The sequence below is a fragment of the Haemaphysalis longicornis genome, unplaced genomic scaffold (assembly GCF_048455015.1).
Source record: "Haemaphysalis longicornis isolate Haplotype H1 unplaced genomic scaffold, Haemaphysalis longicornis Haplotype H1 scaffold_7, whole genome shotgun sequence".
In the NCBI taxonomy this organism is placed as follows: domain Eukaryota; kingdom Metazoa; phylum Arthropoda; class Arachnida; order Ixodida; family Ixodidae; genus Haemaphysalis; species Haemaphysalis longicornis.
Window position 1 is genome coordinate 41796747 of NW_027526422.1, and position 26190 is coordinate 41822936.

General features: G+C 44.2%; 1 protein-coding gene and 1 long non-coding RNA gene across 4 annotated transcripts; one reads left to right on the forward strand and one right to left on the reverse strand.

The window, feature by feature from the left end:
- Positions 1-1303: 1303 nt before the first annotated feature.
- On the forward strand, positions 1304-20438 carry LOC144145318 (vacuolar protein sorting-associated protein 33B-like). Of its 3 annotated transcripts, XM_077676884.1 has the most exons (19): positions 1304-1568; positions 1884-1964; positions 4384-4448; positions 5622-5739; positions 6479-6619; positions 7567-7671; positions 9441-9537; positions 9634-9711; positions 10090-10163; positions 10664-10750; positions 11022-11112; positions 12298-12366; positions 13351-13415; positions 13545-13646; positions 14811-15005; positions 16757-16861; positions 17496-17586; positions 18924-19016; positions 19569-20438. In XM_077676884.1, the coding sequence occupies exons 1-19, from the start codon at positions 1476-1478 to the stop codon at positions 19646-19648; spliced, it is 1830 nt and encodes a 609-aa protein (XP_077533010.1). In that variant the 5' UTR covers positions 1304-1475; the 3' UTR covers positions 19649-20438. The 3 variants fall into 3 exon arrangements, with proteins under 3 accessions (XP_077533010.1, XP_077533012.1, XP_077533011.1); XM_077676886.1 differs by lacking the exons at positions 1304-1568; positions 5622-5739 and having other exon boundaries at positions 1920-1964; XM_077676885.1 differs by lacking the exons at positions 1304-1568; positions 1884-1964; positions 4384-4448 and having other exon boundaries at positions 5622-5743.
- On the reverse strand, positions 13604-26070 carry LOC144145321 (uncharacterized). Its single transcript, XR_013317477.1, has 3 exons — positions 26020-26070; positions 16310-16416; positions 13604-13744 (listed from the first exon to the last, which is right to left on the reverse strand). It is a non-coding gene; the product is annotated as an uncharacterized LOC144145321 (long non-coding RNA).
- Between the last annotated feature and the right edge of the window lie 120 nt (positions 26071-26190).

Sequence of the window (26190 nt, forward strand, 5' to 3'; positions counted from 1 at the left end):
ATGCCTGCAGTGCCCACATGTCGCGAGATGGGGCCCCGAGCTGAACCGGGATCACGCAACCGTAACTGACTTCTGGGGCGGTTTGTGCCTTGTTTCCTTTCCTCCATGCTTGTTGCCAAGGCAACCGATGTTTGAGATTGTCAAAGAAATGGCGCTCGCTCCAGCGCTACTAAACATTTCTAGGGACCATAGCGCTACAAAGCTCAGAGCCGCGCCGGAGCATATTTTGCCAACGTTGCCGCTCTCCACCACGCGTCGCCCCAAGCTGAACTGGTCACATGATTGAAGCGTTTTGTGCACGAGTTCTGTATCGGTTTAAAATGTCTATTTCACATGCCGCCGGCAGGAATTACCACCACCGCAAAATAAGACAGCAACGTACACCGCGAAAGGGCAAGGCCAGGCCGCCGCACACATGCGGCCAGGTTTTTCGTTCGCTTTTCCAGCCTTGAGCGGAGTGCATGATTCAAGGTGTCAACAAAGCTTGCCCGTAGCAGACGGCAGTGTGAGCAGCGCAGTAGCGGAAGTACGTCACCGCCGCGGAGCGCAGCATCCCGGCAGGCATCCGGCAGGGAAGGCTTTCGCGCCGTCAACAGCGGAGAGTAAGTTGAAAGGAGGAGGAAACGCGGTGCGACAATAATGCGCGGTTTTTTATTTACGATTTCTCAGCTAATACTCATCGCTTTAACAGAATTCTTGTGGGAGGAGATAGCTAATACATTGCTTTATTTGGTTACATGTACATCCATGCATCGGCGGAAGGTATTTCAGGACCCCTTTAACAAGGGGAGCTGGGCAGCTACGGTCTCCCTCGGTAAACTCTCAGAAACGCATAGTCACCCAGAGTCAGGACACTCGCTGTGCAGATTTCGATTCATGCTCAGAAATGACCAAAATCCGACAAATGCCTGAGTTCGTGACCGTGCAGGAGGTCCAGACGCTCGTCCGCCAGGAAACTTCCGATGACAAGGTGTGTCGTGCTTGTGATGTCTGAAAACAGATAAGCCCCTGCTTGCAACGATAACAAGACCACACAAATTTGAAGCTGAATTTCATAGATACTTCACTGACTGGCAGAAGTTACGGAATGTGTTCCTGGGGTATTTCAAACCTCCCGCGTCCCTTCTGGGTAACACACAGCAAAACTTTTTACAAAATTACATTAAATATTTAATACCAATTTTCGTCACACGTAATAAAGTTTATTCAATAAATCAATCCCGGCAACGTTTAGATGTTTATGAGCTTTTGAAATTCGGCGACGGTTTTTATAAGAAGCGAATCCATTCCAAGTCAAGGCTAGACCTTGTTTGGTTCTGTCTGCTACCTGCACTGAAAGTTGGTGAAAGGGCAGTCGTTTTTTCGTGTTTGAATTTGTACCTATGCGGTCAAAGTGACGTTTCTTAGTCACAATGCGAGTGTTTGATGCATCTTGATGCGTTAGAGCGTAGTCAAGTTTCGATTGCTTCTCTGAAATGGCGCGTTACGGTGCCGTCGACCCGTGCTCCGTGATTCAAGAACTGTTGAAGGCAGCTACGGGAGAGCTGTTATCAAGCACGCTGAAATCGGTGAGTGGGTTTGATCGTCCGCAGTCGAATCAATATCCTCCAGAAAAATGTTGCTTTACTTCTGTCTACTCAATGATTGCGATTACTAGATGCGCGACAGGCCACCGATGATTACCAAATAAATGTATAAATGTGGGCGTACACTATGTTTCGTCATTTTACTGGGACAAGAAAACCTTTCCTAGCACTAACTGGTAGCCACTGAAGTTGACTGAAATGAGGTCGGAGCTCCGTTGTGTCGCCAGATGAATCTGTCGTTGCTTACAGTGTTGAGTGTTGTATCATTGACATATTGTCGGTACTCCTGACTTGCAGATAGACGGTGCAAAGGACTTGGTTATTGAACAGGACCTCATATTTCCCCTGGATCACATTGCCAGCGCTGGTGTCTTGAAGGTGAGACGCAATCGCCCTCCGGTCGAGGGCACATGCTAATTTCTGTCGTTTTCGGGTGAAAGGGAGAGGATCGATCAGCATGCGGCTTTTTGCTCATAGGGACGTCGCTTGAAATGAGGTCTGAAGGCTGAAATCTCTCACCACCGAGGGAACCCATTGGCACGCCCGCTCCACTACTCACTGAGACAGCAGTCTGTCGTGATTTTTACCCTACCAGCCAAACCACTACCACCTGTCAGAGTCGTTGTTAATTATTGCAGGTGATCACTCGTAACTCTAGCGATGTCTCCGTATGGATGAAACCCCAGCCAATGCAAGGAATGAGAATAGTAATAGTGAACAGGGACTATGGCTACTCCTTGAGCAGTAGCGGTTTGGCTGGTTGGGTTAACATCAAACGGACTGCTCTTATTGTGAGTTTTAAAACAGGATTACACTGGGTTTCCATGGTAAAGGGACATTTGGCAATGCTTGCAAGGCTTCAGCCACGCACCACAAGGCTCACAGCACTGCCATCCATGCTGGTGTTCATCGAAAAAAAAAAAAAAACTGTGTTGCAGATTACTTGTTTGGTACCGAATCACAATGGTGGGTATTTCCTCTCACCATGGTTGCAAGGTCCGGGGTTGTGATTCCAAGCGCAATTCTTCTCTTCCTGGTATCAGGTGTGGCTCATGGTGGCAGTTATGATACATTGTGCTGTACCACAGACAGAGTCATTTTGGCTCAGATCCAGGAAGGTTCTTTGTTTCAGAGTCTTATCGTTTTTAAAAATTCGGGTGGAAAAAATAGGTTGCCATTTTGAAAGTTGCAACCAGGTGAGAAACTGGGTTATAAACATTGTCCTTTTTCTTTAGAAATTTAGGTTTTAGTTTGATAAATGAGGAAGTCTTGTTTACCAGCGTTAAGTTTTTAGTCACAACATTTCACTCGGGCAATACAAACAGTAAGTGTTAAGTTCAAACCCGCCGCGTTGGCTCAGTGGCTAAGGTGTTGTGCTGCTGAGCACGAGGTCGCGGGTTCGATTCCTGGCCACGGCGGCCACTTTTCTGGTGGAGGCGAAAATCAAAAATGCCCGTGTGTGCGAGATTTCAGCACACGTTAAAGATCCCCATGTGGTCAAAATTAATCCGGAGCCCTCCACTACGGTGCGCCTCATCGCCTGCGTTGCATCGGAGCGTTAAATCCTACAATCAATCAAGTGTTAGGTGCAGTAGGAAGACTCTGTAGTTGCCTTGCACATACGGCCACGCATCCATCACACGAGTGTCAAGAGCAAGCACACGCTATGGGGTATTACACCGTAGCACTGACATCATCATACTCCCTATGGTGCCAACAAGTGGTCGAAACTTCCTGCTACTGCTTTCACGCCATCTGATCTCAAGGGTTTCAGTGGGTGCCCCTAGGTGGCACTACGGGATTTTTCATTTACGGTCGTCACCGCCACTGGCTTGTCTGCACCATGAGGTCCTTGAGGCTCCATGTTAAAAGAAATTGGTAACAGTGTAACAATGACGAACTGTCACAGTCTTTGCGGGTGTGTTGGTGGATTTGTCATCTTTGTCATGTTACTGCGGCGAATAGCCTCGATTTTTATATGCGAATAACGTCAGTGGGAATTTGCTGCAGGCAGGTGTGAAAGTATCTACCATTTTACTTTAGTGCCGATAGCTATGTCCTGGTAATTTTTTACTAGATTGCATGAAACTCACATCCAAGCAGGTTTTCATCAGCTTTCAAAGAAGTAAATGGAATTTTTTCTTCATCAGGTGGTTCACTGCACCAATAATTTTGCTCTTGTTTATGAGTTAGTATTAGTTTTGTGCTCACAGCTCCTTTTTGCTTTGCCAGTGGAGTTTTTATTCAGTCTATAGCCCCAGCCATCTTGACACCACGAAGCATTTCTGGCAATGGCAACTTTTCAGAAAGAAATCTCAATCAAATAAGCATAATTATATTTTATGACACAAAAATAAAATGCACCTCTTCCTCACTCTCTTTTTCTCTCTCCCTCTAGTCATTTGTTAAAGAAGCTCTGGGTTACATGTTGGTATCACGTTTTTTTAATGTTGCTTGCTTGTCATTTTGTGAGTCATTCTGTGTGCATGTCATTTTGTGAACAGGCCCATTTGTTTCATTTTTCTTGCATGGTTTCTTCTGCATGTCATTTTTTGAACAAGCCCATTTGCTTCATCTCTCTTGCATGGGCCAAGCAAGCTTTTGTTACAAACCCAACTTGTTTCTTGCACACTTGCTGGAAGCACAAAATTTTCCGAGGTCACAACCCCTGAGAGAAATTCTGCCTTGTAGCTGATCTCAGAGCACTGCATTGCTTCTGTTTTATCCCCCCACCTAACCCTCGGTACGTTTACCAATTTATGCTAACAGATTCTCTCTGTATTTCGTGCGTACCTAGAAAACCTGTGGCGTGGAAAAAATCTACAAGTTAGAGGCAACCGCACCACCTGCGGGCAACAAACAGTAAGCTTTTTCCTGCTCATGCTTTTTTATTACTTTGAGCTGTGCGATAGTCCTCCATTACTAAAGCGTTTATAAAATACTTGTTATTTTTTTCGTATGGAACCAGAAGGTAATGCATTGCTGTACATATGAGAGCCTTTTTTTTGGGACCACCTCTAAAACTTTTTCAGGCCATTCTTGTAAAATAAGGTGTTTGGGAAAATACGATAGATTTTTCTTAATATTACACATGCTTTATCACATTGTGTTGGTACATGTAGACCACAGGCATGGACTGCTTTTGTCAGTAAGTTTAATGCCTTTGTCATTGCTGTTGATTTTGCTGGCATCCCTACCTGATAAAGCAGTGGATGTCCATGTTGAGGAAAACTGTAACAATTCATTAGCAGTGGCAAATTGGGGTTTATGTCAGGGGGGGCTGTTCTGAAGTAGCTGACAGGATTGCGCAGTAAAAATTTTCCAAAAACTCCTTTTTGCTGCTCCGCACTAGAATCTGCTTTAGTATCTTTGGTGAAAACATGCATCCTAGTTGTGCTTGCTAAAAATGTGCAATAAAAGCATACAGAGGTAAAATGGGCCCGCCAAAGCCAACAGGTGGGCTTGTGCGGCGTCGCCTGCCAGCAACGGCCCTCACTTCTGTAAAAAGCACTTATTGACAGTGATAACTGGATAGGGAGGTAAAAGAAGACAAGCAAACAAAAAAGAGAGAGAAGAAGGAAAAATAAAAGGGAGGAAAAAAAGGAAAGCAAAAAAAAAAAAACAGACAAACAGAAAAGACGAAAACAGACAGACAAAAAATACAATAAATCAACATGGGTTCTAGCTACATGGGTGGCATTTTCCTCATCACCAAGAAGCAAATTGGAGAACAAATAAATAACAAACTGTCACCACACACACATACATACTTCAGCAGAATTCTAATGCTGCTTGGCAGCACGCAAGTGTTTCCGTGTAGTTGAAGAGAATAGTTCATCAGGCAATTCGTTGAAGATAGCCAGTACCAGAACCACACCAGACCAAAGCTTGTAGTGTTCCTTTCTGGTGTGTGGTACACCTGTGTTTAACTTTTTCAACTTCCCTCTCCGAGTGCATGATTGTGTGGGCAGTACTGTTAACTGTGTTGACTGACTACCTATCTGCCTGGCTGCAAGATAATGCTGTTTGTTGCAGATGTGCCTACCTCGTGAGGTCAACAATTGCAAACATGAAAATGATCGCCAACCACATTACGCATCACAAACAGAACAAGCGGGAGTGCAAGTATTACATCATCTGCATCCCCAGAAAGGCAGGTAACTTGAATACTGCAATCCAGTTACGAAGAAGCTCACTGACAAACCTAACCACTCGTTTGTTGCATAAATTTTAGAGTGCTTTCAAGTTTACTCCAGTTTCTTTATAGTTGCAACTCGGTGGAGGAGTCCTAGGGTCTACAAGGCCTATAAGGTGTAGTGAAGTCCCTTAAAACCATCTCTGTCGTTTTTCGTTAAACTTTGGGAGCAATTCAAAAAGTTGGCTTCGCTGCAAGACATGCAAAAGCATATTGAGCACACACAAGCGGGCAAGCACCTCCTCCCTCTACTGTAGTACCCTCTGTAACTTTCTGCCATTCGAAACAGGGTCTCTGAGACAATCGTAACAAAAAAACTACCTGTTCAGGGATGAACTGTAAAAAAATGAAGTACGAGCAAAGAAACACAAAGAATTGAAAAAGGGGTGCATTTAAGCTTTAGCAAAAATAATGTTACATTAAAAGTGACAGATAAGTGCAAAATGCATAGGGAATACAGAGGAGGATAAGATGAGCAGCTTCTGTCTTACCTGTAACACAAAACTTGCTGCAGTGCCTCGCTCTCTTCCCCTCGTTAATACATATTCAACACTTATCATGCTTGGCGAGTAAAGAAATGATGTTTTGCTTTTTTCTCTGTGAAGTGTCTTTGCCCTTGCAGCTTGTTGCGGTGTGCTAATGCGATGGCCCAACCAACGTGGTCTCCTCTTCTTCTCCGCACTGTGCGCTGTCACAGGTCCACGCTTGCGAGCAGACACTGGAGAGCGAAGGGGTCTTTGGCTACGTGAAGATGTTGGAGTTTCCCCTGGGTCTGATCCCCCTGGACACGGACCTCTTCTCCCTAGAGCTGGCCAGTTTTTTTAGTACCTTCTTCATTGTGAGCACCACTCCTACCTTACCGCAGCATTTGTAGCAGTAGTAGGGTTCATTACGGACCTCCTGTGGAAGTGTGGAGAGCACTTCCGTATGCGTTGTATAGCGGCGTGGGAGGCGGAAAAGACTGTGTACTCAGGGAGGGAGGGAGAGAATGAAAGCAAAGGACTGGAGGGCATATGTGCAATAACAAAAACTTCAAGAGACATTGCTTCCATATCGTGGAGGTTTGGGCTGCTAGTGTGGGTTTTGGGTTCGGTAAAATGGGGGTAGTACAGAGCTGAGCCGCAGGAACCTTGAGGAGCCACCGAAGAGGCATCTGTGTAGGTTGTGAAAAGAGGGGAATGACGCTGCGGGGCCACATGACGACGGCCTGTGTGCAATACAGGAAACATGTTGGCCGGTATGGAGAGGATACAGAAATTGGCAGCCGAAATCACTATTAACCTTTCATTTGTGCAGTGTTCTTTGTTAAGCCAAGGTTCTTCCTATGTCGCCCTTGGGTCTTTTTTTTTGTTGTTGTTTCTAGGAACTGAAGTGAATTTGCCTTGTGCTTGCTATTAAATAATCCTCTTGTGAACATTTTGTTGAGCATCCAATGCAAAGTTTATTATCCTGACATTCTACGTTAGTTGCTTTGTAAAAGCTAATTCTGCTTGAGTCAGTGCTGGTCTTTTTTTTTTTTTTATCCAGCCCCTTACAATCGCCAAAGATGAACACAGTTTGTCCAGTAGTGGCGACCACTCAAAAATTGCACACGTTCTTCAGAAGATTTTGGTCTCTCTACCTGTACAGATGCTTGTGTGTAGTATAGCTCAACGTGCTTAGTTGGCGGGGTCAGCCTGTTTTAAAATTTTTCATGTGTGCATGCGTATGAGTATGCCCATAGTGAGAGGCTGGCAGCAGTTCATTCAGAGTGCTCTCTTTACTTTGTGACACTGCACCTTTTAGGACGGTGACTGTGCTTGGACCTGCTGCATAGCCCAGTCTATTCTCCAGCTAGAGAGCCTGTGTGGTCCCATTGGCCAGATCTACGCCCAGGGAAATTGCGCAGAGGTAGATTCCCTCTCTCTCAATCCTTCCCTCTCTAAACCTGCATTTCTAGACCCCTGTTATGTTTCTCACCTTTTTCTTTGCCTTATTGTTTCTTGCAATGGAACAGCATGAACACATAAGCGCTTCCAATGCAATGAAGGAAGTTATTGCAGGAAAATGTAAAGGTGTATGCCAGCTATATAAAAAGGTTTATCTAGAAGTGGGAAGGCACTCGAAGTGGTAAAAATCACAGTGCTTTTGTGGTTTGGTGTCTGGGGGTGTGGATTCATGTCTTGAATCAGCTCCGAAAAATTTTCTGGGTTTGTTTCGTGGCTGGTTCTGTTTCGAGATTACTGCTGTGAGAAAGTGTCCTAAAAAAGTGTCCTAAAATATAATTACATCTGTAGCTGAGATGTACGAGGGTTAGAAAAAATGCTTAGAGGCGCGGCTTTTTTTTTTTTTAACAAAAGCAAATTCGAGTTTAAGTGAATAAAAATCTCAACTTCGCTTAGCTGCTTCTTCTAGCTCACGTAAGTACCTTCCGTAATATATTATGATGGTGATTTGGCTAAGGTGCTGTCCTGTGCCCTCTCTTGTCTGCCGTCCCTGTTTTTTGAGCTGTGTGCACCGTAGTCGAACTAGAACTACTAACAGGCCCAAGCATTCAACCTTTCACATTGTGATGGTGATGCTTTACGCCAGGGGTTCTCAAGCATGTTGGTCCCAGGGAACCCAGCTAAGCTCCATTAAGTGCCAAGGAACCCCCCCCCTCACCATTTTTCATTCCGTTCACGCTACATTCACGTGCAATAAATTCAAAAGGAAGCAAGCTTGCTTGCTTTTGAATTTATTGCACGTGAATGTCGACTTTACGGGAACACGTATGCTAGCGGCACCTATCTCCAAACAGAAGAAATGCGCATGGGGGTAATATAATGCCGAAATTCAAGTGCAATAGTTAGTTTAACCATGCGGCCCGTTTTCAGAGTCTGGCTGGCAACAAGCTGCTGGCGGGATTTATTGCGCAGCTCGCGCCTTTCTGTTATGCACTGAGACATGCTTACTGACACTCAGGCATGAGTAATGGAGGTTCCTTAAATCGATATCACCTCGGGTTCACTATCTAAGCTACTTGGCGAGTGCGGAAGGAAAAATTTATCAGTGGCTCGCGGGACCCCGAGGAGGGGCCTGCGGAACCCCTAGTTTCCGTGGAACCCACTTTGAGAAACCATGCTTTGGGTTATTCTAATGGAACAAGGGCGACCTGGCAAGGTGTGCCGTGAATACCGTATTTTATTTGTTTGGACCCATCACTTGTATCTGCTTGGGTGAATGTGTTTGAAGCTAGAAAAATATTTTAGGCCACAGAAGAGATGGGAGACTAAATTGTGCAAGTTTCCGAAGCTTTACTGCACTGACTTTGCTTTCATAAGAACTGTAAAACGAAGGGGAATGCGGAAAGGAATGCAGTGGATGAGTTGCCGACACCTCAAGCACAACACGTGAAAGTTGGGGGCCACTAAGCATGTTTCTTGTCATTTGGGGCGAGCACATGCAAAGCATTTTTATGTTGGCTTGCAACATTAAATGCAGACACAATGTGACGTTCCAAACCTAAACCATCAGACCTGAAATGAAGGTGTTCCTTGGTAGAGCTGTATAGCTGCAATTTGCGTGCTGTTTGGAAAAGACCTAACGAGTGCATATTATCTTACGACCCCACTTTGTAGAGGTGATTGCGAATCCTGCTAGGCCTACATTTCTTGCCTCTTGTTACCTCTCCACTTCAGGGTGTGCTCAAGATCATGAAGCTGTTCCCCACTGGTGCCTCGAAACCTAAAGAGCCCTCGATGCCCCGCATTAGCCACTTGTTTCTATTCGATAGAGGTAAGAGCAAAACTGGATCGCTTATTGCACAGCTGACTATATTGTCGTTCGTGAAATGTTAATTAGCTCCTTCCTTTTTTGTTCTCCAACTTGTAGACATAGACTATGCTAGCGTCCTTTTAACCCAACTCACATATTCTGGTCTTCTGGATGAGTACTTCGGAATTAAAAGTGGTAAGCTTTGTTTATTTATGCGCGTTTTAATCATGTTGACACACCTTGGACTAATCTGTCTGGAAATAGCTAGTGAATGTACTGTAGAAAGCAAAAGGAATTAAGCTTGCCCATGTAATGGCAAAAAGCTCTGCCTGAATGAGCATTGGTATCCTACAATTCCAAGTAGCAGCGCTCTTCTTTTGACCACGTAGCTTAGATTAAGTGCTTTGTGCATTAATTTGTAAAAAACTAGTGCTTAAAGTTGGGCTGATTTGGTAAGCTTATTTCTTTGTTAAGGAACGTGCAACCAACTCGTTCGTAGACTGCGTGAAGTGGCATAGTTTCAGAAGTTGGTTGACAATGAGGGAGGAGTTTCAGCGGGTTATTGTCTTGCAGGCAAGGTGACCTTTGACAAGCAGGTGACCGGCAAGGACCAAGAAGTGCGGCTCACTGTGAACAGCGCAGACCTGGTTAGTACTAGTCGCACCTCAAACGGCTAGTACAAATTCCCAAACCAGCACATAAATAGACAAGCTCTAAATGCTCAGGCAACAATCTAGTGCGCCACTCCAAGGCAATGAAATGGCCCAAAATGTACAGGACCCTCCGTATGAGAAGTGTTGTTGGCAATGCTGGGCCGATCAGCGCATTCCTTTGAATACAAAACCTAACAACATGTTGACAAGGCTTAGTAGACTGCACGACATGCTTTATATGTACAAGCATATTGCTGCTTTTTTCCTTCTTCATGCGAGATCTTTTTGCGTGAGATACGGGGTTGATAAACTCAATTTGCTTTTTCACCAAAGTGCTTTTGGAGCTTCTCTTCTGTTGCATAGTATGAATTGTAAAGTAAGGGAATGGGAAACTGGGTACGCGGTTAACACAATAAGAGGCTATCAACCGTGCTCTTTCTGTTTAAGCCCATGAGGAGCTTCACTTGTATCCGTTTTCTTCTCTGTTCCTCCAGGTGTACAAAGAAATCAGAGACTCTCACTTTGGAAGTGTCTTTGTATTGCTAAAGGAAAAGGCGCAGCACTTGCAGTCGAGGTACAACGTAAGTTTCTTACCTTTGTGCTCTCACACTTTGAAGGATCAATTGGGCCGCTGCATTCCACTAAGCTGGCTGCCGTTTTCCACTGCAGGAGTCGCACAGAGTATAATGGTGTCATTTTGCTCATTTTCCCCCTTTTGTGCTAGGGGGTCATGAAATTGTCATGAGTGTGCGTCTCATGGGCATTGATTATGCCATGACAGGGCACCGTTCTAGATCACTGCCAGCTTGGCTCAGGGGTAATGCCTCTGGCGTTCTCTATTTATTCTTCCAGGAGAGGCACGGCATGAGCATTGGGGACATGAAGAACTTTGTGGCCAATGAGCTGAAATCCTTGCAGCAGCAACACAGCTCACTTGCAGTGTGTGAGTGAGTCCCTAAACTCTGTTCCAGCACGCAGCAAATGCCATTTTCCTTTCATGCTCACCGCTGAGCAAGTGTTACTACCATATTTTTGCGCGTATAACCTGCCCCTGCATATAACCTGCACCCCCCACCTTCAGCCCGCCGGAAAAGAAAAAAAATCCTTGCATATTGGCCACACATTTGATGCAGGAAAGGCTGCACGAAAGCTACTGCTCAAGCAACACATCACATACCATGTGGACAGAAAAAGCGTATATTTAGCAAGTAGAATACACTTACTGCAAAGTGAAAGTCACAGTTCACTCAGTATCACTGCTCTCGATAGAACTGTCACTTGAGCCACAGTCCTCACTGTTGTGCACAAGGTCATCTTCACGGCACAACACGCATTGCCGTGAAGCTGCACTAAAGAAAAAACTCCACGTATTATCCGCACCCCTACTTTGCCACTGAAATTTTCACATTTTTGGTGTGGTTCATACGCACGAAAATACGGTAGTTCACCCCTGTTGCATGTCCACCAAGTACCAGGCAGGCTGGGTGGGTGGGTGGGTGGGGGATGCTAACGGGTCACTCTGGTGGCAATTGAGCCAGGTGCAACCGTAGATGCACCTGCTGTGGACACATCAGACTAGCGTTGCAGCATTTTAGTCTAGTTTAAAACAAAAACTGGGCTATGGGAGCAGGGGCACTTTAGTTTCTTTTTGTTTATTCTCAGGAAGCATGGATGCTTGTGCAGGGATGTCGCACTAACTGGTGGTATTCCTTGTGGCTGAAAATGAGCGAGACAATTCAAAAGATAGTAACTTGCGCAGAACCCACTGGCTTGTGCTTTTAAACTGTTGGCTGAGTAATTCTGTTCCCTAAAAAAAAAATTCTACATTGTAGAAATCTACTTTACAAACATTGTATTATTTAACAAGAGTGTTTGCCTTACAGATTGCTTAAAATCCTCTTCTCCACACAGCACTCTTATGTTTTGCTTCCATTTTCCGCGGTGTATGTAAATACCTAGCTGCTTCACTCTGGTCTCGCTGTCATGTGGATGCACAGTTCCCAATGCTCTTGCTTCATGGGATGGGCGTGCTACATGTGCCCATCACCCAAGTCCTGTTGCATATCGTTTTTTGTTCAGAGCTTCAGCTGACAGTTTGCGTTGCTTTACTTTTTCTGTTATTCTCTAGACATTGGCTCGTGTGAAGTGATCAAGAACTCCAAGACAAATTTTGAAGGACAGCTGAGGACTGAGCACAGTGAGTATTGGGACGGTTATTGCTCTGGTTTCAAGCCATTGTTGTTGTAAAGTTAATATTGTTTGTTGCCTGTAAGATTTATCTATGATTTAAAGCATAAGTGAGCTTGCCAGTCTATTCACTTGTTACTGCTAGCAGGACTTCTTTTATGACTGACTTACAGTTATTTCACGTTTCGTGGTCATGCTTTGGAATAAAATTCAAATTCAAATTAGTATAGGTGCAAATGGCAGTCTTTTTCATTGCATGACTTATCAGCTGTTGTTTATAATCTAAAAGTATAATAATAGCAATGTCAACTCATTTTTTTTTAATTGCAAAAGTTTGCTCTGGAGCATAAAACAGCGGGATGAGTGAGTCTAAATGTACGCAAACAGGAAGTTTTCACCGAGGAAGTCTAAAAGGCTCCAGTGATACGGCCCAAAGAGCCAGCGTCTGTAGTCAGGCGGCCGTAAACCTCTGTATAATGAAGTCATTAAAATCAGCACTTAACTTAACCCGCCGCGGTGGCTCAGTGGCTAAGGCGTTGCGCTGCTGAGCACGAGGTCGCGGGTTCGATTCCCGGCCGCGGCGGCCGCTTTTCTGATGGAGGCGAAAAGCAAAAACGTCCGTGTGTACGAGATTTCGGCGCACGTTAAAGATCCCCAGGTGGTCAAAATTAATCCGGAGCCCTCCACTACGGCGCGCCTCATCGCCTGCGTTGCGTCGGCGCGTTAAACCCTACAATCAATAAAATCAGCACTTAACTTCATTATACTGAAATTTTTTAAAGTTTTACATCTAGCTTGCACAAGCAAAGCCAGTTTACGTTCCAGTTCTAAGCACTCATTCGCAACATGTTTCATAGTAATCTCCAGCATTCTTTTGCACCTGATTAGCAGTCAAGAACAGTGCCTTGCTACGTTTTTAGATATGGGGCTTGTGCGGCATTTTACTGATTTTAGCTTTGCTAGTCCGAATAAAAAAAACTTGCTTCACTTCCAGATCTCTTGGAGGGCCTCGAAGTGAAGGAAGGGATGAACTTTATCGAGGAGTGCATTAACCGGCAGGTGAGGCAAATGGGCGTGTGAATGCCAGTGGGGCTTTTTACAGCGTAGTCAAATGCAAAGCTATGATGTGTGGAGAGCTAATAGGTGGACCCTGTTTTCTTGTTTTGTACTCGTCCTCGTTCCTTGCAGCAATCGGCGATTGGCAGCTTGCGCCTGCTGTGTTTGCTTTCACTCACGCAAGACGGCATCCCCTTTCGGGAGTACCGGTCTCTCATGCAGCAGTTTCTTCAGGTGGGGCTGGTGCCGGTCAATGGTCTCTTTTATTTGCCAGTTCAGAGCAGTTCCGAGCAGTCTGCGGGCAGTCTAGAACTGCTCTCACAATGAAAATTCTGCGGGCAAAAAAAAAATTCGGGGCTGCTCTAGAGCACTTCTGAGCAGTCTAGAATGACAGATAAGAGTTTGCCTCCCATGCGAGATAATTAGAGTGTTGCTTAACTCTTTCAATATTAACCTTCTAGTAATGTAGGTGTACAGAGAATCACTCACAAGGTCAAGACATTAGATGTCTCAGCACCTTAATTTGCGTCACTTCATGCAGAAGTACTTTGCATTGGTTGGTAAGCTTACTTAATTTTTAAAATAAAATTGACGCATGTTCTGGTTTCATTCAATTCTTGCCCTGCTACACAGAGTAGCTCTTAAATGATAAGTAGCTAAGAAAAGTTGTCATGCAATTAAGCCCGAAGTAGGAGTTACAAGTGTTACAGGAGGTGTTACGGGAGTTTGGTATTGAATTTTGGTTCTGAAGCCATTTTGTGGGGCTGACCTTTTTTTTTTAATTGCCCAGCTTTTCGTCACAGCTCATCCAAGATCACGGTATCTAGCCACCGTAGTTACGGCATCGCGCACCCAAACAGAGGCTTTGAAAAGACCACCACTTCCCCTGGTTGGGATCAAACCTTAGTCCATCGCATTACGAAGCTGATGTCTATTTCATTGCGCCACAGCAGCACACGTTACTCATATGCAAAGTGTTGGGTGTGGTGATCTTTGCGCTGCGCCGTTGCTATGAACATTGCCATTGCTAGGCCGCAAATAGGTACACAATATTGTAAAATAAGGAAGACAGCATGAATTAATGCGTTAATTAGCCAAAATAAATGAAAACTCAATTTGGTGTCTCTTTATGGGCATTTCAGAGGCTGCGGCACCCTCTCTTGACTACTTTCGGTATCAACGCAAGGCTGATACTGAAACTAGTTGAGGGAGAACACCGCAGCTCTTCTGATGAATCACTGCTCCGCACTTTGGCAGATTCTTGTTGAGTGGAACTGCTTTAATTTTCTTTTTTTGGCCCGTGTTTTTGTCTACATCAATTTTCCAAGTCATTTGGTGAAATCAAGCGTTTCTTATGATCGTCGCTCTGTGGTGACTGTTGTTCATTGCAACCTGCAGAGCTATGGCCATCATCACATCTGGACATTCCATCTCCTCAAGAAGCTCGGTTTGTGCCAGGAGCAAAGCACAAGTGGGATAGGGAGTGCTGCGGCTTCGGCCATGGCTCCTACTCTAGCCAGCAAGGTGGCTGCGGCTATGGCTTCTCTACCTAGGGGCACAAGGTTCAATGCAGTCACTAAGAGACTCGCCCTGGTGAGTATACCACTTGGGCTGAAGAAAGTCTATTTGGGGGGGGGGGAGGTTAAGGAGTAACATTCGGTGAAGTATCCTTTGGTGTAGCAAACATGCACTGCTCAGAGTGAGCAAACTAACTAATGTGCAATAGAAATTTATAAACTAAACCAAATACTTATTGATATAAAATGTTTTAAATTGATAACTTTGCTTCTTTTGAGTATTATTGAGTGGGAGTCAAGTAGTCTTTGTACTTTTGGCTTGATTGAGCTACGAGCAGCTTAACCACCAACCTATTATTTAATGGAAATTCTCAAAATGGTTGGTGACTGATCATTAGTGACTAATAATGACGGCCGTGATCTGGTACGACATGAAAGCTAACACGGCTCAGCTCAGTGGTATTCCAAAACAGAGTACCAACAACTAGTATTTACATTTCAAGAACAAGTCCTGCTAGCAGGATGACAGAGTGAAAGGGAAAAAAAAAAAGGTCACCTGTGGTCATCTGTGCTAGTGTTGTTAAACGGACACATCACAATGGCCACTGTAGTATTACTTGGCACCACACCAGTATCTCCTTCTGCATACTGCTTTAGCCAGTGTTTTTGCGTGGGGATAACGCTAGCACATATACCGTATTTGTTCGATTATAAGGCGAGGGTGTAGTTTAGTGAGGGTGTAGAAAGGTATATTTCTGAGCTTCAAATATAAGGCGGGGTATAAATTTGAGACTACGAATTTTGAAGAAATAAAAACCTCGCTTTATATTCGAATAAATACGGTATGTACACTGACAAATTGTTCTTTTATTGCACTTACTTGTTTTGCGCAATGAGAATGGGTAACACACGTGCTTGTTTTGTACGTGTCAAAGAACATTAATGATAGAGACGCCAGCATGACTGCTTTGACGAGTTTTTTACTGTGGTAGCATTTTGAGGCCAACTGTCTGTGGCGCTGAGAAGGTGCCTTTGACACGTACATCTGTGACTTAATTAGGTATGTGCAAGCTCTCTGCAGTCTGTAGCCTTAGATGGGCACTGAAGTGAATTTGTCAACTTCTCTCATCAAATCCTTGATTTCACTGCTTAGCAGCGCTCTAGTGGCTCATTTTATTTGCAAAATTGAAGAGGAAAAAAAACACTGTGCACTAATCTTGTTGCTTACAAACTGCTGCAGTGATGTCCCACTAGTTTACAATATGGTTTGGTGCTATCCCATTCTTGAATGTGTTTAACTTTGATATAGTTCACGGCTCGTATCACCTTCTTGTTTGTTCAGGTGCAGTTTGTTTAGGCGAATACGCTCTCACGACTTACTGAATTCCACCGTGCGAACATGTCAGTGAGTCACCACAGCCAACGTGACCAAATTGGTGAGGGGCATGGTGGGAGGGTGGCGGCAGTTTTCCATGCATTTTTTTCCCCTGAAAAAATGCAAGTGCATTGGTCGAAAGGGCTCGAAAGATGGCATACATATTCTAGGTTTTATGCGGATCAAGTAATTAAGTAATCATTATAACATTGAAGCTATTTTCACATCACCCCTTGCCAAACCGCGAATGCTGTTACACTTGTAATGATTCTGATAATCCGCAAGACGACGGGACGGGCAGCGCTCGTCCCGTCGTCTTTTTGTGTTTGTCTTTTATTTCGCGCTGTAGCATCTTTTACAATGAACTACCAACTCGCCCAACATACACTTTGTTTTTCATCTTCAATAATGTCACGAGGTCCACAAACATTGATGTTCATTTTTCCTTTCAGATTCCACCCAATGCCGGCGATAGCTACGACCTGAAGAATCCTCGAGACATGGGCTATGTGTTCAGCGGGGCTTATATCCCTGTTGCGGGCAGGCTCGTCGAGCAGGTAATTTGTTTTCATTTTTTTGTTTAACCAGTTTGCGAGAGAAAAAAGTTAAATGAAAGTTAGACGCACAAGTTTCGTGCATTAAAGGATCTCCCAAAGTTGGTTGTGCAAAGAAAGAGAAGATGTGAAGAGGATCACTCATGTATTCAAGTTCTGGGTATGACATTAAAAGAAACATGTCCTGCCAACCTGCCGCTAACAATCTCGGGCGCTTGTAAGCCCACTTTGTTCCTATGCGCCATCCCCGACGACGGGGGTGTACTTTATTGGGTTTGGCAAACACATGCAAAGCAAATACGTGCCATGACTGCACCAACATTAAATTTGATCGAAATTAGTATCTCCCTACCATTTCTTGTGACTGTTCCCACGTCGCTCCCATCTCTTTTCTTTTTTGGCCGAGGGGGAGGTGCTTACATTTGTGCAGTTTTAAAAGAAAATAGTCACAAAGTGTTCATTCTCATGTGCTGTCCACCATGCTGTGCAGTGTATAGTTCAATAGTTTCTTGGCTTGCAGTGCCATTGTGAAAGGCAGCATTATAGGTGTGAAGTTTACAAGAGTAGTGAACAAAGTAACAGATCTGTTCACTCAGTAACAGTGTCACTTGGATGCTGAATGTTTGGTACCGTGCAGATTCTCTTGAAAGATGGAATCCATGGCTACGAGGATGCCCTGCGGCTCCTTCCTGGCTCTACCACCACTTACACCAACCCACAGTCCAAAGGTATTTAGCGCTGACCGTGGTACTGACCACTGCTTGAAAGGCATGCCTGTTTCACTCGACCTGCCAGTGCACCCTCTTTTCTAGCTATACTGTGCCAAAAAGAGGGCCAAAGGCATCTTCAACAACGCACACACCTTTTTTGTGGTGCTTATTGCTGAGCACTTAGGTTGAGACCACGCACCAATGACATTATGTGATAGCGAACTCTACATGCCTGTTTGTTGAGCCATAGTTTGGAGGGAATGATAGTAGGACAGTTGCAGAAATGAGCCCTCGGAAGGATTTTGATTACTTCTTTAATGGCCTAGCTTTGCGCTCGGGGGACACTGGTCTTGAGGACATTTTGATATTTTTTAACCTATGTGCTTGAGGTTTACACATGAAGTGTATTTTAACATCCTGTGAACAAATGTGCAGCCGGTTTTCGTCTGTGTGGTGTAAGTTCAAAGTTTTGAAATATGTTATGCCATTCCGTTTCGGGCAATTTCTTCATTATCAACCTATAAAATACTCTAATACTTCTTATCCCTTCGTGTTCTAGAAGGACGAGGGAGTGCAGCTATACCACTACAGTAATTTAGCATTGTTTGTGCAATTGCTGTAAACTTAAATGTCAGGTCATTAATTACCAGTGTTTTCGTAAAACTAACTGCATAATTTCTTGTGCTAGCAAAAAGAAATTCTATATTTGTTGTGGTTTTATTGCACTGTTCAGTTCATAAGCTTTCAAATGCAGCAAAAATGATACATATCTAACCAGTACATCCCGAGATATTGTCCCCGACAGTTGACCTCATGGGAAAAAAATTGGTTCAGAGAAAACAGGGCACGAAGTTTGGAAAAATGGTCATTTAGGCAACTTCAAAGGGCGACACCTTTGTAAATACTTACGGTAGATATGTAATATTTTGCAGGTACATTCTTTGGGACCTGCAGACTGCAAATAAAATTAATACCAAAAATTAATTTTTTTTTTGCAAATTTTCAGTCCTCAAGACCAGTGTCCCCCCTTTAGTTTTGGTTGAGCCACCTATTATCGTGTTTCAGTATAGCTGTAGTCCAGAACGGTCGATTCGGCCCTTGGTTGCTGTGGTTGTATTATTGGAAGAACCAAGATGCCTGGTGCATGATCAGAAAGCACAGTCAACCCGTGCTTATTTAGTTCTCACTGCATGTCACACAAAGTTGTAGAGAACATAGTACCCTAAGCTCAGTTTATAAAAATCTGAATGCACTGGTTTTCTTCACATTGCATTGCTATGTAATATACTTGCTTGGAGCCCGCAGTTCTGGTTATATCTTTTTACTCATTTGTGGTGTACATTTCTTCCATTCAGATGTGTCCCAATCAAAGATTGTCATGGTGTACTTCCTCGGAGGCGTAACATTTGCGGAAATTGCTGCCCTTCGACTTTTAGGCAAACTTAAAGGTGAGCTACTACTGAATGGTTTCACCCACTGCTTTATGTAATAATAGTGCGAGTTGGTCACATTCGCAATGACCCCAAGAGGGCCATTATACGTTGAATATTTTATAGGTGTCGACATAAATTAGGAAAAAATTGTTCTCTTGGGTTGGTGGTCAGTTATTTATTTGGTGACTAGTGTTCCAAACCACCGGAGATTGCGTCTTGGTAGCCACGTACTGTGCAAAAGAGGGAACAGAGAAAGTGTAACAAATGCAGCGCTAACTCTCAGCTGGTTCCTTTTTTTGGAGGAGATGAAAGATAACCCCAGGGAAGCAATTAACACTCACAAAGATCGAAGTAAAGACAAATCTCTTAGCAAAGCAACACGAAGGTTCGTTTCTTTTCTGTTGTTGTTGCTTTCCTAGGTATTTTTTTGTCTTCTGGATATTGTCGCTTCGTGTTATTCACTTCCTTGTGCTAATGTTTTGTCCACTTCTAGTTAGGAGTTAGCTCTGTTTTGAAAGCTCAGTGTATGTTTGCTTCTTGACTATGGCATTTTTCCTCATTTTCCAGGCTACAACATTCTGGTTGCGACGACTGCGATCATCAATGGCAACAGCCTTCTGGAGAATGTGATTCTCAAGGGCCGGTAAACAGCTGCGCATGGGAGTCAAGAGCTTGTGCCGCTGTTTTTAAACACGCATTGGTTTACATTCATAGCGCGGCGCACATTTGTACGGTATATTGTTGCATCTGAGGGGGCAACCAACACAGTATTCGATTTGTTTTTTGTATATTAGAACAATCGTGGAGCAGTTTGCTACGCAGTGGGACCAGACTTTAAAAGTGTGCTTGTTGTTTGTATGCCACGAGCAAATTGTAGCTTGACCTGGTCGGAAGGTAAATAGTCATAAAGTTTGTGGTTTGCAAAGGAAAGTGATGCTTCCAGGTCTGCAGTAGCGCCTCATGCAAATAACTACTTATGTGTGAACGGGGCAGACAAGTTTTAAATCATGGAATTCGGTGCATAGGAACATCCAAACTGAAAAATATGAGGTTCTTTTTTTCTTTTTTTTTTTTGCTGGTTTATTTAACAAGCCAATGTTAAAGGTCGTATTATTTCTTGTTTTATGTATAAATAACTGTTTGTGTATAAATAACAACTTTGTATAAATAACTGCTAATTGCTTATCTAAATAACTGAAGTCACCAAGCATTAAAAGAATTCAGACCCAGTGAGTTGTTTCTACAGTCCTTATAAGCGCTTGCTGCTTTCTCAGTAACAAGAGATGTGGGAGACATGTGGGAGATCTCTTTTTTCGTTCTTGGGTTGCATGAAAACCTTTAAGGCCAAACATTGCCCTGTGTTTTTCTAGAATGTTGGTACGGAAAGGTTCACACTGTGTGGAGTTCTTGCCAAGTAAAGATTATGTTTGAAAGAAATCTTTATTGTTGTCTTTGCAAACAATAGGCCTGCCACAGATAGCAGGTCCACCATACGTCAGATGACTTACAATAGACATATGCAAGTGCATGTTAAAAAAAAAAAAAACTGATGCCATATTGTGTTGCCGCATTTAATCGCGACTCCAAGGCCAGTAATCGTAGGGGCCCAATTAACCCTCTGAACATGTTATGCCCCAAAAGTATGCCCTATTTGACTAAAAGATGACAAAATTACATTCCCGCATATTCCCTCCCTTCACTGCGCCTGATCTGAATAAGGCGTGTTCATTGCAAAAACTTGCCCTTTTAGGGCATTGAGATTTATTCAAATTTATTCTGCAATAACAAGCGTGCATTTTGTAATGAGGAAGCTTCTTGAAGATTTGTTTAAACCTTTATGAACCTGGGCACCAGGAAAAGTGCATGGTTTTGTCTTTCAAGCCTAAACTTAAACAGTCACATAACTTCTGCTCAAACCCAGAGAGCATGATGATGCTAGTCTTATTGCGCTCTGTGACTTGTACTTCCTCTTACCATGTTCACCTGCATCTCTCCAGCAACTTTTGAACAAAAGCTGTCAAAGAAATGAAGGCTATAAAAATCTGAATAATATAAAAAAATGGTGGTCTTACACAAAACAAAATTTACACCTACAATCAGGACAACAAACTACATATGCTCCCCAGTTTTCATCATCACAGCTGCAGTAATAAAGTTTTTGGTCAAACTCCCTCTTCCCCTCCTTAATCAATCATAATTTCAGATACAAAAACCACTTTTCTGTCTCCAGACGTGTGCATCAAAACAGGAGTGGGCCACCTCTACTGTGTTCCTGTGATGCCTCTGGTTTACATCCTAATGCAGGCTGCATTTGAGGCGCTCCCATTCTTGCAAGTGGCAGTTGCATCGAGTGTGCTAGTGGCAGCAACTTCCAAATTGCATTGTAGTGGTGTTGTTGCCATGAACCTTCCCCACTTTTTGTAGCTGTGTCACTTATACATACACAACGTCATGAACTCACATCTTTGAGAACCCCTGCGCGGTTAAAGGCCAGCTGCACTCAAAATTTCAGCTTCTAGATGTTATTTTCAAATAGTCTGCCTAAAAAAGGCTGCATGATGTAAAATATGACAGCTGAAATACGCGTATCCTTGGTGCGAACGGCCATCGAAAATCGTAGATTTTGAAACCGAAATTGGGAAGCGCACGGCCATTACGGCCAGGCTGAAGGGACGTTCCATCCGGCCCAGCCGGCAAACCAGCAGCCGCAGGCAGCCGGCGAGCTGGAACAATCCTACGCGCAACGCTTCGCTCTCGCCGTAGCCCTAGGAGAAGCATGCCCAGCGGAGCTCAACCAGTTCTCCTGACTGGCCGCGAGAAAAAGCACAGGGCCAGCCGCAATGCCACTTCCGCTTCATGGCTGTTTGCGCGATACGACGGCAGGTGGAGCATCACCTGTGACAAGCTATTTTGAACGTCTCTAACTAATTAACGACGTATTTCACGAGGTTGCCAGTCGTGTCCCAGTTGGTTTGGTGGTACGTACTGCGGGTTCAAAGTAAATTTGGCCGAGGTGAAATTTGAGTGCAGGTGGCCTTTAACTCTAATTCACGTTTTAACACAATGCAAATTTGTGCTATGCGACACAGTTCTCATCAAAAGTACTTTTTCTTTCATGTCAAAAGTTTGACACCAGTAATTTACTGGGTATGATGAAGTGAAGTGTCGAGCGTCAGTGATATATTCTTTTTGTGCCAGGTAGGTAAAATACTTGTTTTTTTTTATCGATAAACCCACAGGTTTGTGTGGATGTCAGATATGCATGCTTTATTGGAATCACAATATTGGAATAAACTGTTTGATAAAATACTGGATGCAGTGCAAGTGACCTCGGTGAAAAATTTCCATTGCAAAAGCTTGGTCGCATAAAGGGTCTGCGAGATAAACCTCAGCAGTCCAAAACTCGCAAATGCTTACGCTGCCTTCATTTTCATGTTGTCAAAGCCTCACTGTTGCTGCCTCAGGTCCATACTCCTGTCGCACATTGGTAGTTGTGCATCAAAGCCAGCAGCAAGTTTATTTCTATCAACGAAACAACTTGTGTTGCTTTAAACATGCAGAAAATGCTCGTTATAATGAAGTGATCAAAATGGGCAATACGTAAGAAACTTTATTTGCACCAGTCAAATGGCACAGAGTAACCTCCTTGCCTTCCCATCAGTCGGCCGGGATACCTTGGGACATGGCGGCTTCTAAGGCGAGACCGATGACTTTGCGCTGAGTGCTTGAAGTCAGGCTGAGTAGCAGGACCTCCCAGGATGCAGTATTTCTATGAGGTTTGTTGTGAGAGGGACACGTAAAATGAGCAAAGAATTCATTGCAAATAGCATTTTGTAATGAGAGGTACTGCTTCAAATCTCTTGAACAACCCTTGGGAGTGTAGCAGAACACCCCTGGCATCTTAAAACCTGGATTTAGCAATTGGAAAATTGTCACCATTTATGCTAGGCATTGCAGGCCACAACAGAGCCTGCTGTAGGCCTCTTACAGCCATGCATTTCTAACTAAACTCCACGAACACTTCATCATAAGCACCATCCTCATCTGGATCTCGCAGCTAGAAGCACTGCCTGCACACCCAACCTCTCGCGAATAAGTTTAAGCTGGGAGGTTCGGAGATCTCTTCCTATTATTATTGCATGTGCTACGCCCGTTCCCTTCACCAGTGATGGGTAACTCAAGTCGGTGCCTATCTGTGCCCTTGAGCACTGCGCCAGTCAATGCCAGTTGATTGAGCACTGGTGGAACTTTGCCTGACAATACAGCAGGGAAGCAAATCAGCGAGAGTGACAAATCTGTCCTTTTTCGTGGGCTTGATCTAGTCCTGGCATGCCTCCATGCCACTCTGTGGGCTTCTTTTGGGTAGCCTTTTGTATGGAGCTAAATTTCCATTGCAGCCCTTTTTGTTTGGGGTTCCGGACAACTTCAAATAAAGTAGTTACATTACAGGCCATGAGCGGTGCCTGTCGAGGCACCACTCAAAGCCCACTAGCTGCACATTTTGTAAGTGGCGTCGGAGGTTATTACTGAGGTAGGAAAATAAAAGTTCCTGCAAAAATTAATTATTTAACAAAGATTAATGACTTACAAGATTGGAAATATTTCTGACTTGGCTGCAGTACAGCGCAATCAGTCTGTGTTTGTGCCTGGTTTGTGTTGCAAACCAGTGGTGCGAAGCCGGCATGTGATTCAGCCCTGAAGCATATCCTAGCAGTACCTTATGAAGTCATGTTTGCTCTCGCATGGCCATGGTGCTGCACTGCACTTAGATGACATTTTTGATATCCTCGTTCAGTAATCTCTACAGCACACAACCATACAAGGTGTGGATATCGCAAAGGTCTCGGACACTCTACTAAAATGTTCGGTTGAACAAGTTGGAATGATATCCTGCAAAAAAAAATGTCTTAAAGGCTTTGCACTTGGTTGGCTTGTCCTGAGGTGAGCGGAAGTCTGTAGTGTTGAGCCTGAGGGTGAACAAGGCTCCCGTTTGGGGGGCCAAAACGTCATAGTTTTATTTTCTCTTGTGGTTGGCATCTTTGTTATTATGTATTTTATTTCTTAAGAACATTGTCAGATCAACAAAGAGCCTGCAGACACTAACATAAGGGGTCTTTGGGCTGTAGCAGGAACCAAGCTTCCCATAATGCCTTTCTCCATTAGTGAGCAGCACCACATGAACAGGTGATAGCCCAAAAGATGTAGTTCTAGCAGTTCTAGCTGTGTGCTCCATGGGATATTGGCTGGTTGTGAAAGTAAAAAAAAAAAAAACAGCATTTGAAAGTACCTAAAATCGTGAATTTGTTACCCGTTTGGACACAGCGATAGTTAAGCCTTCCAGATGTGCATAGAAATTACAAAGGGATCCGCGTTGATTTGGGCCGAGTACATCTTACCTAGTGTGGGTTGAGACAAAAGTGCAGTAATTTTTCAGACTGACTGTGCGAGTTTCGTTTTTTTTTTTTAATGAAACACGTATAAGTCTTTATGTTTCTTTTATACTCTAAGGGACTTAAATATTGTGCAGCTTTCTCAACTTTCATTGCTTCTCGAAGGGGCACCAGCCTGCCCCTGTTAAACTGAACTTGCACGTATTTACCTAGTGACGCCAATTCTTGGACTGCGCTTAATCTTTTAGGGTGACTCTCAACCACAGAAAATGCACAGGTGGCTGTGGTAATGCATCCCTACAATGCAATTTTTATGCCGTTTTTATTCTAAATTTGGTCGCAATCATTGCGACTGAAAGAGATCAACATTGCACGGCTAATCCAAGTCAGCCAGGAAATCTTGGTTCCTGGCGGCTTCTTCGGCCATCTGGACAAGGCGTAGCTGTATTAGGGGATCGGAGCTGCACAGCAGGGTTTCCCGGTGCTCTATCTGTTTGATGTCTATGGAGGGTCGGGGGTCTTGTTCCGTAGTTTCTTTCGGCTTTTTTTAGGAGGCCTCCAAGCTGAGATTGTTTGCCGATTTTCGAACGTTCAGAAAAAAAAAATTGGGCCCATCTCCCCGCGAGGGGGACTCGAGTAAATGCGTCGCATAGGGGGTGGGTGTATTGCGTTAACGTTTAGTGTTTGGGGAGTTGGTGGTAGTGAATGCATTGTATCAGCAGCTTCTTGACGTAGTTTGAATGAGTCAAGGATATAAGGCGCGTTCGTAGCCTCCCATTCTGTGTCGGCTTTGTGGCGCAGTGGGTAGAGCACCATGTACATTGCGTTCCGCCCGCAGGGTCGAGGGATCAAAACCAGGCGCCGGATAGTATTTTTTTAATATAGTGTAGGGGGAGGGGTGCGGACTACGACTACAGACGTCAACGCGGGTGACATCGTGAGTTACTGAAATGCTCTGCATTAAAAAAAAAAAAAGCACCTGACACCACGTCAACTTAGCTTTCGTGATTGCAGCTTAGAAGCAGCGATGCCTCACTTCTTCCGTCATTTCGTTTGTGTCACACAAAATATGAGGGAAATATAAGGGGTAACTTCCTGCCATAATGATAATTTTCAAGTAATAAAGCAGCTTTTGTAGCGTAAAAAAATGCTCTGACCGAGGTTCGTGTGCTGTATGCCTGAACGCATTCGTCTCATCCAAGGCTAGAAAACTACTCCTTACTAAGGAAGTGACGCCTGCTACACCATGCCGGTTTTCTCGTGATTCACTGTCGTGATTTTTTTACGGCGTATGTCCAGTGCCGTAAAAAAAAAATAAAAAAACTGGATTCTGGTTGAACGCTGCGCTTGGGCCACGACGTTCAAGCGTAACGACTCGCCGCATTGAATTTTTAAACATTGCCGGTGGCGGTTTTTCGGAAATACAGCGATGCAACGCTGTGGCCTCGGCACCTTGGCCGGCGCTGGCCGGCGTGCGTCACCTCGTGTGACGCAAGCATTCCAAGCGAACGTGGGTCGAAGGCACGAAGTCGCGACAGGCTGGCGCTTTTTCTACACAGAAATTATGTACTCCTCACAGGAAGTAATTAATGTTGTGTACGCTGCTTATAACTTGATTTGCGATTTACCTTGTTTTCAGCCTCCTGCGTCTGGGCATCGCGCTGTTCTGCAATATCTAATCTAAATTTAAATACGGCATAGATAAGAAATGACAAACATCCTGTTCACGCGACAACACGTGCCCCCAACTTCCCACCATGTATTCCCTGGAGCAGACACACGGGAAGAAGCGGATGCTT

What these genes read in the sequence shown, in the direction of transcription:
- LOC144145318 (XM_077676884.1), top strand. Translation starts at nt 1,476, where the DNA reads ATGGCGCGTTACGGTGCCGTCGACCCGTGCTCCGTGATTCAAGAACTG. An exon ending in GTACTTCGGAATTAAAAGTG is followed by an intron (nt 9,712 to 10,089) that starts GTAAGCTTTGTT and finishes ATTGTCTTGCAG; the next exon opens with GCAAGGTGACCTTTGACAAG. An exon ending in AGGAGTGCATTAACCGGCAG is followed by an intron (nt 13,416 to 13,544) that starts GTGAGGCAAATG and finishes CGTTCCTTGCAG; the next exon opens with CAATCGGCGATTGGCAGCTT.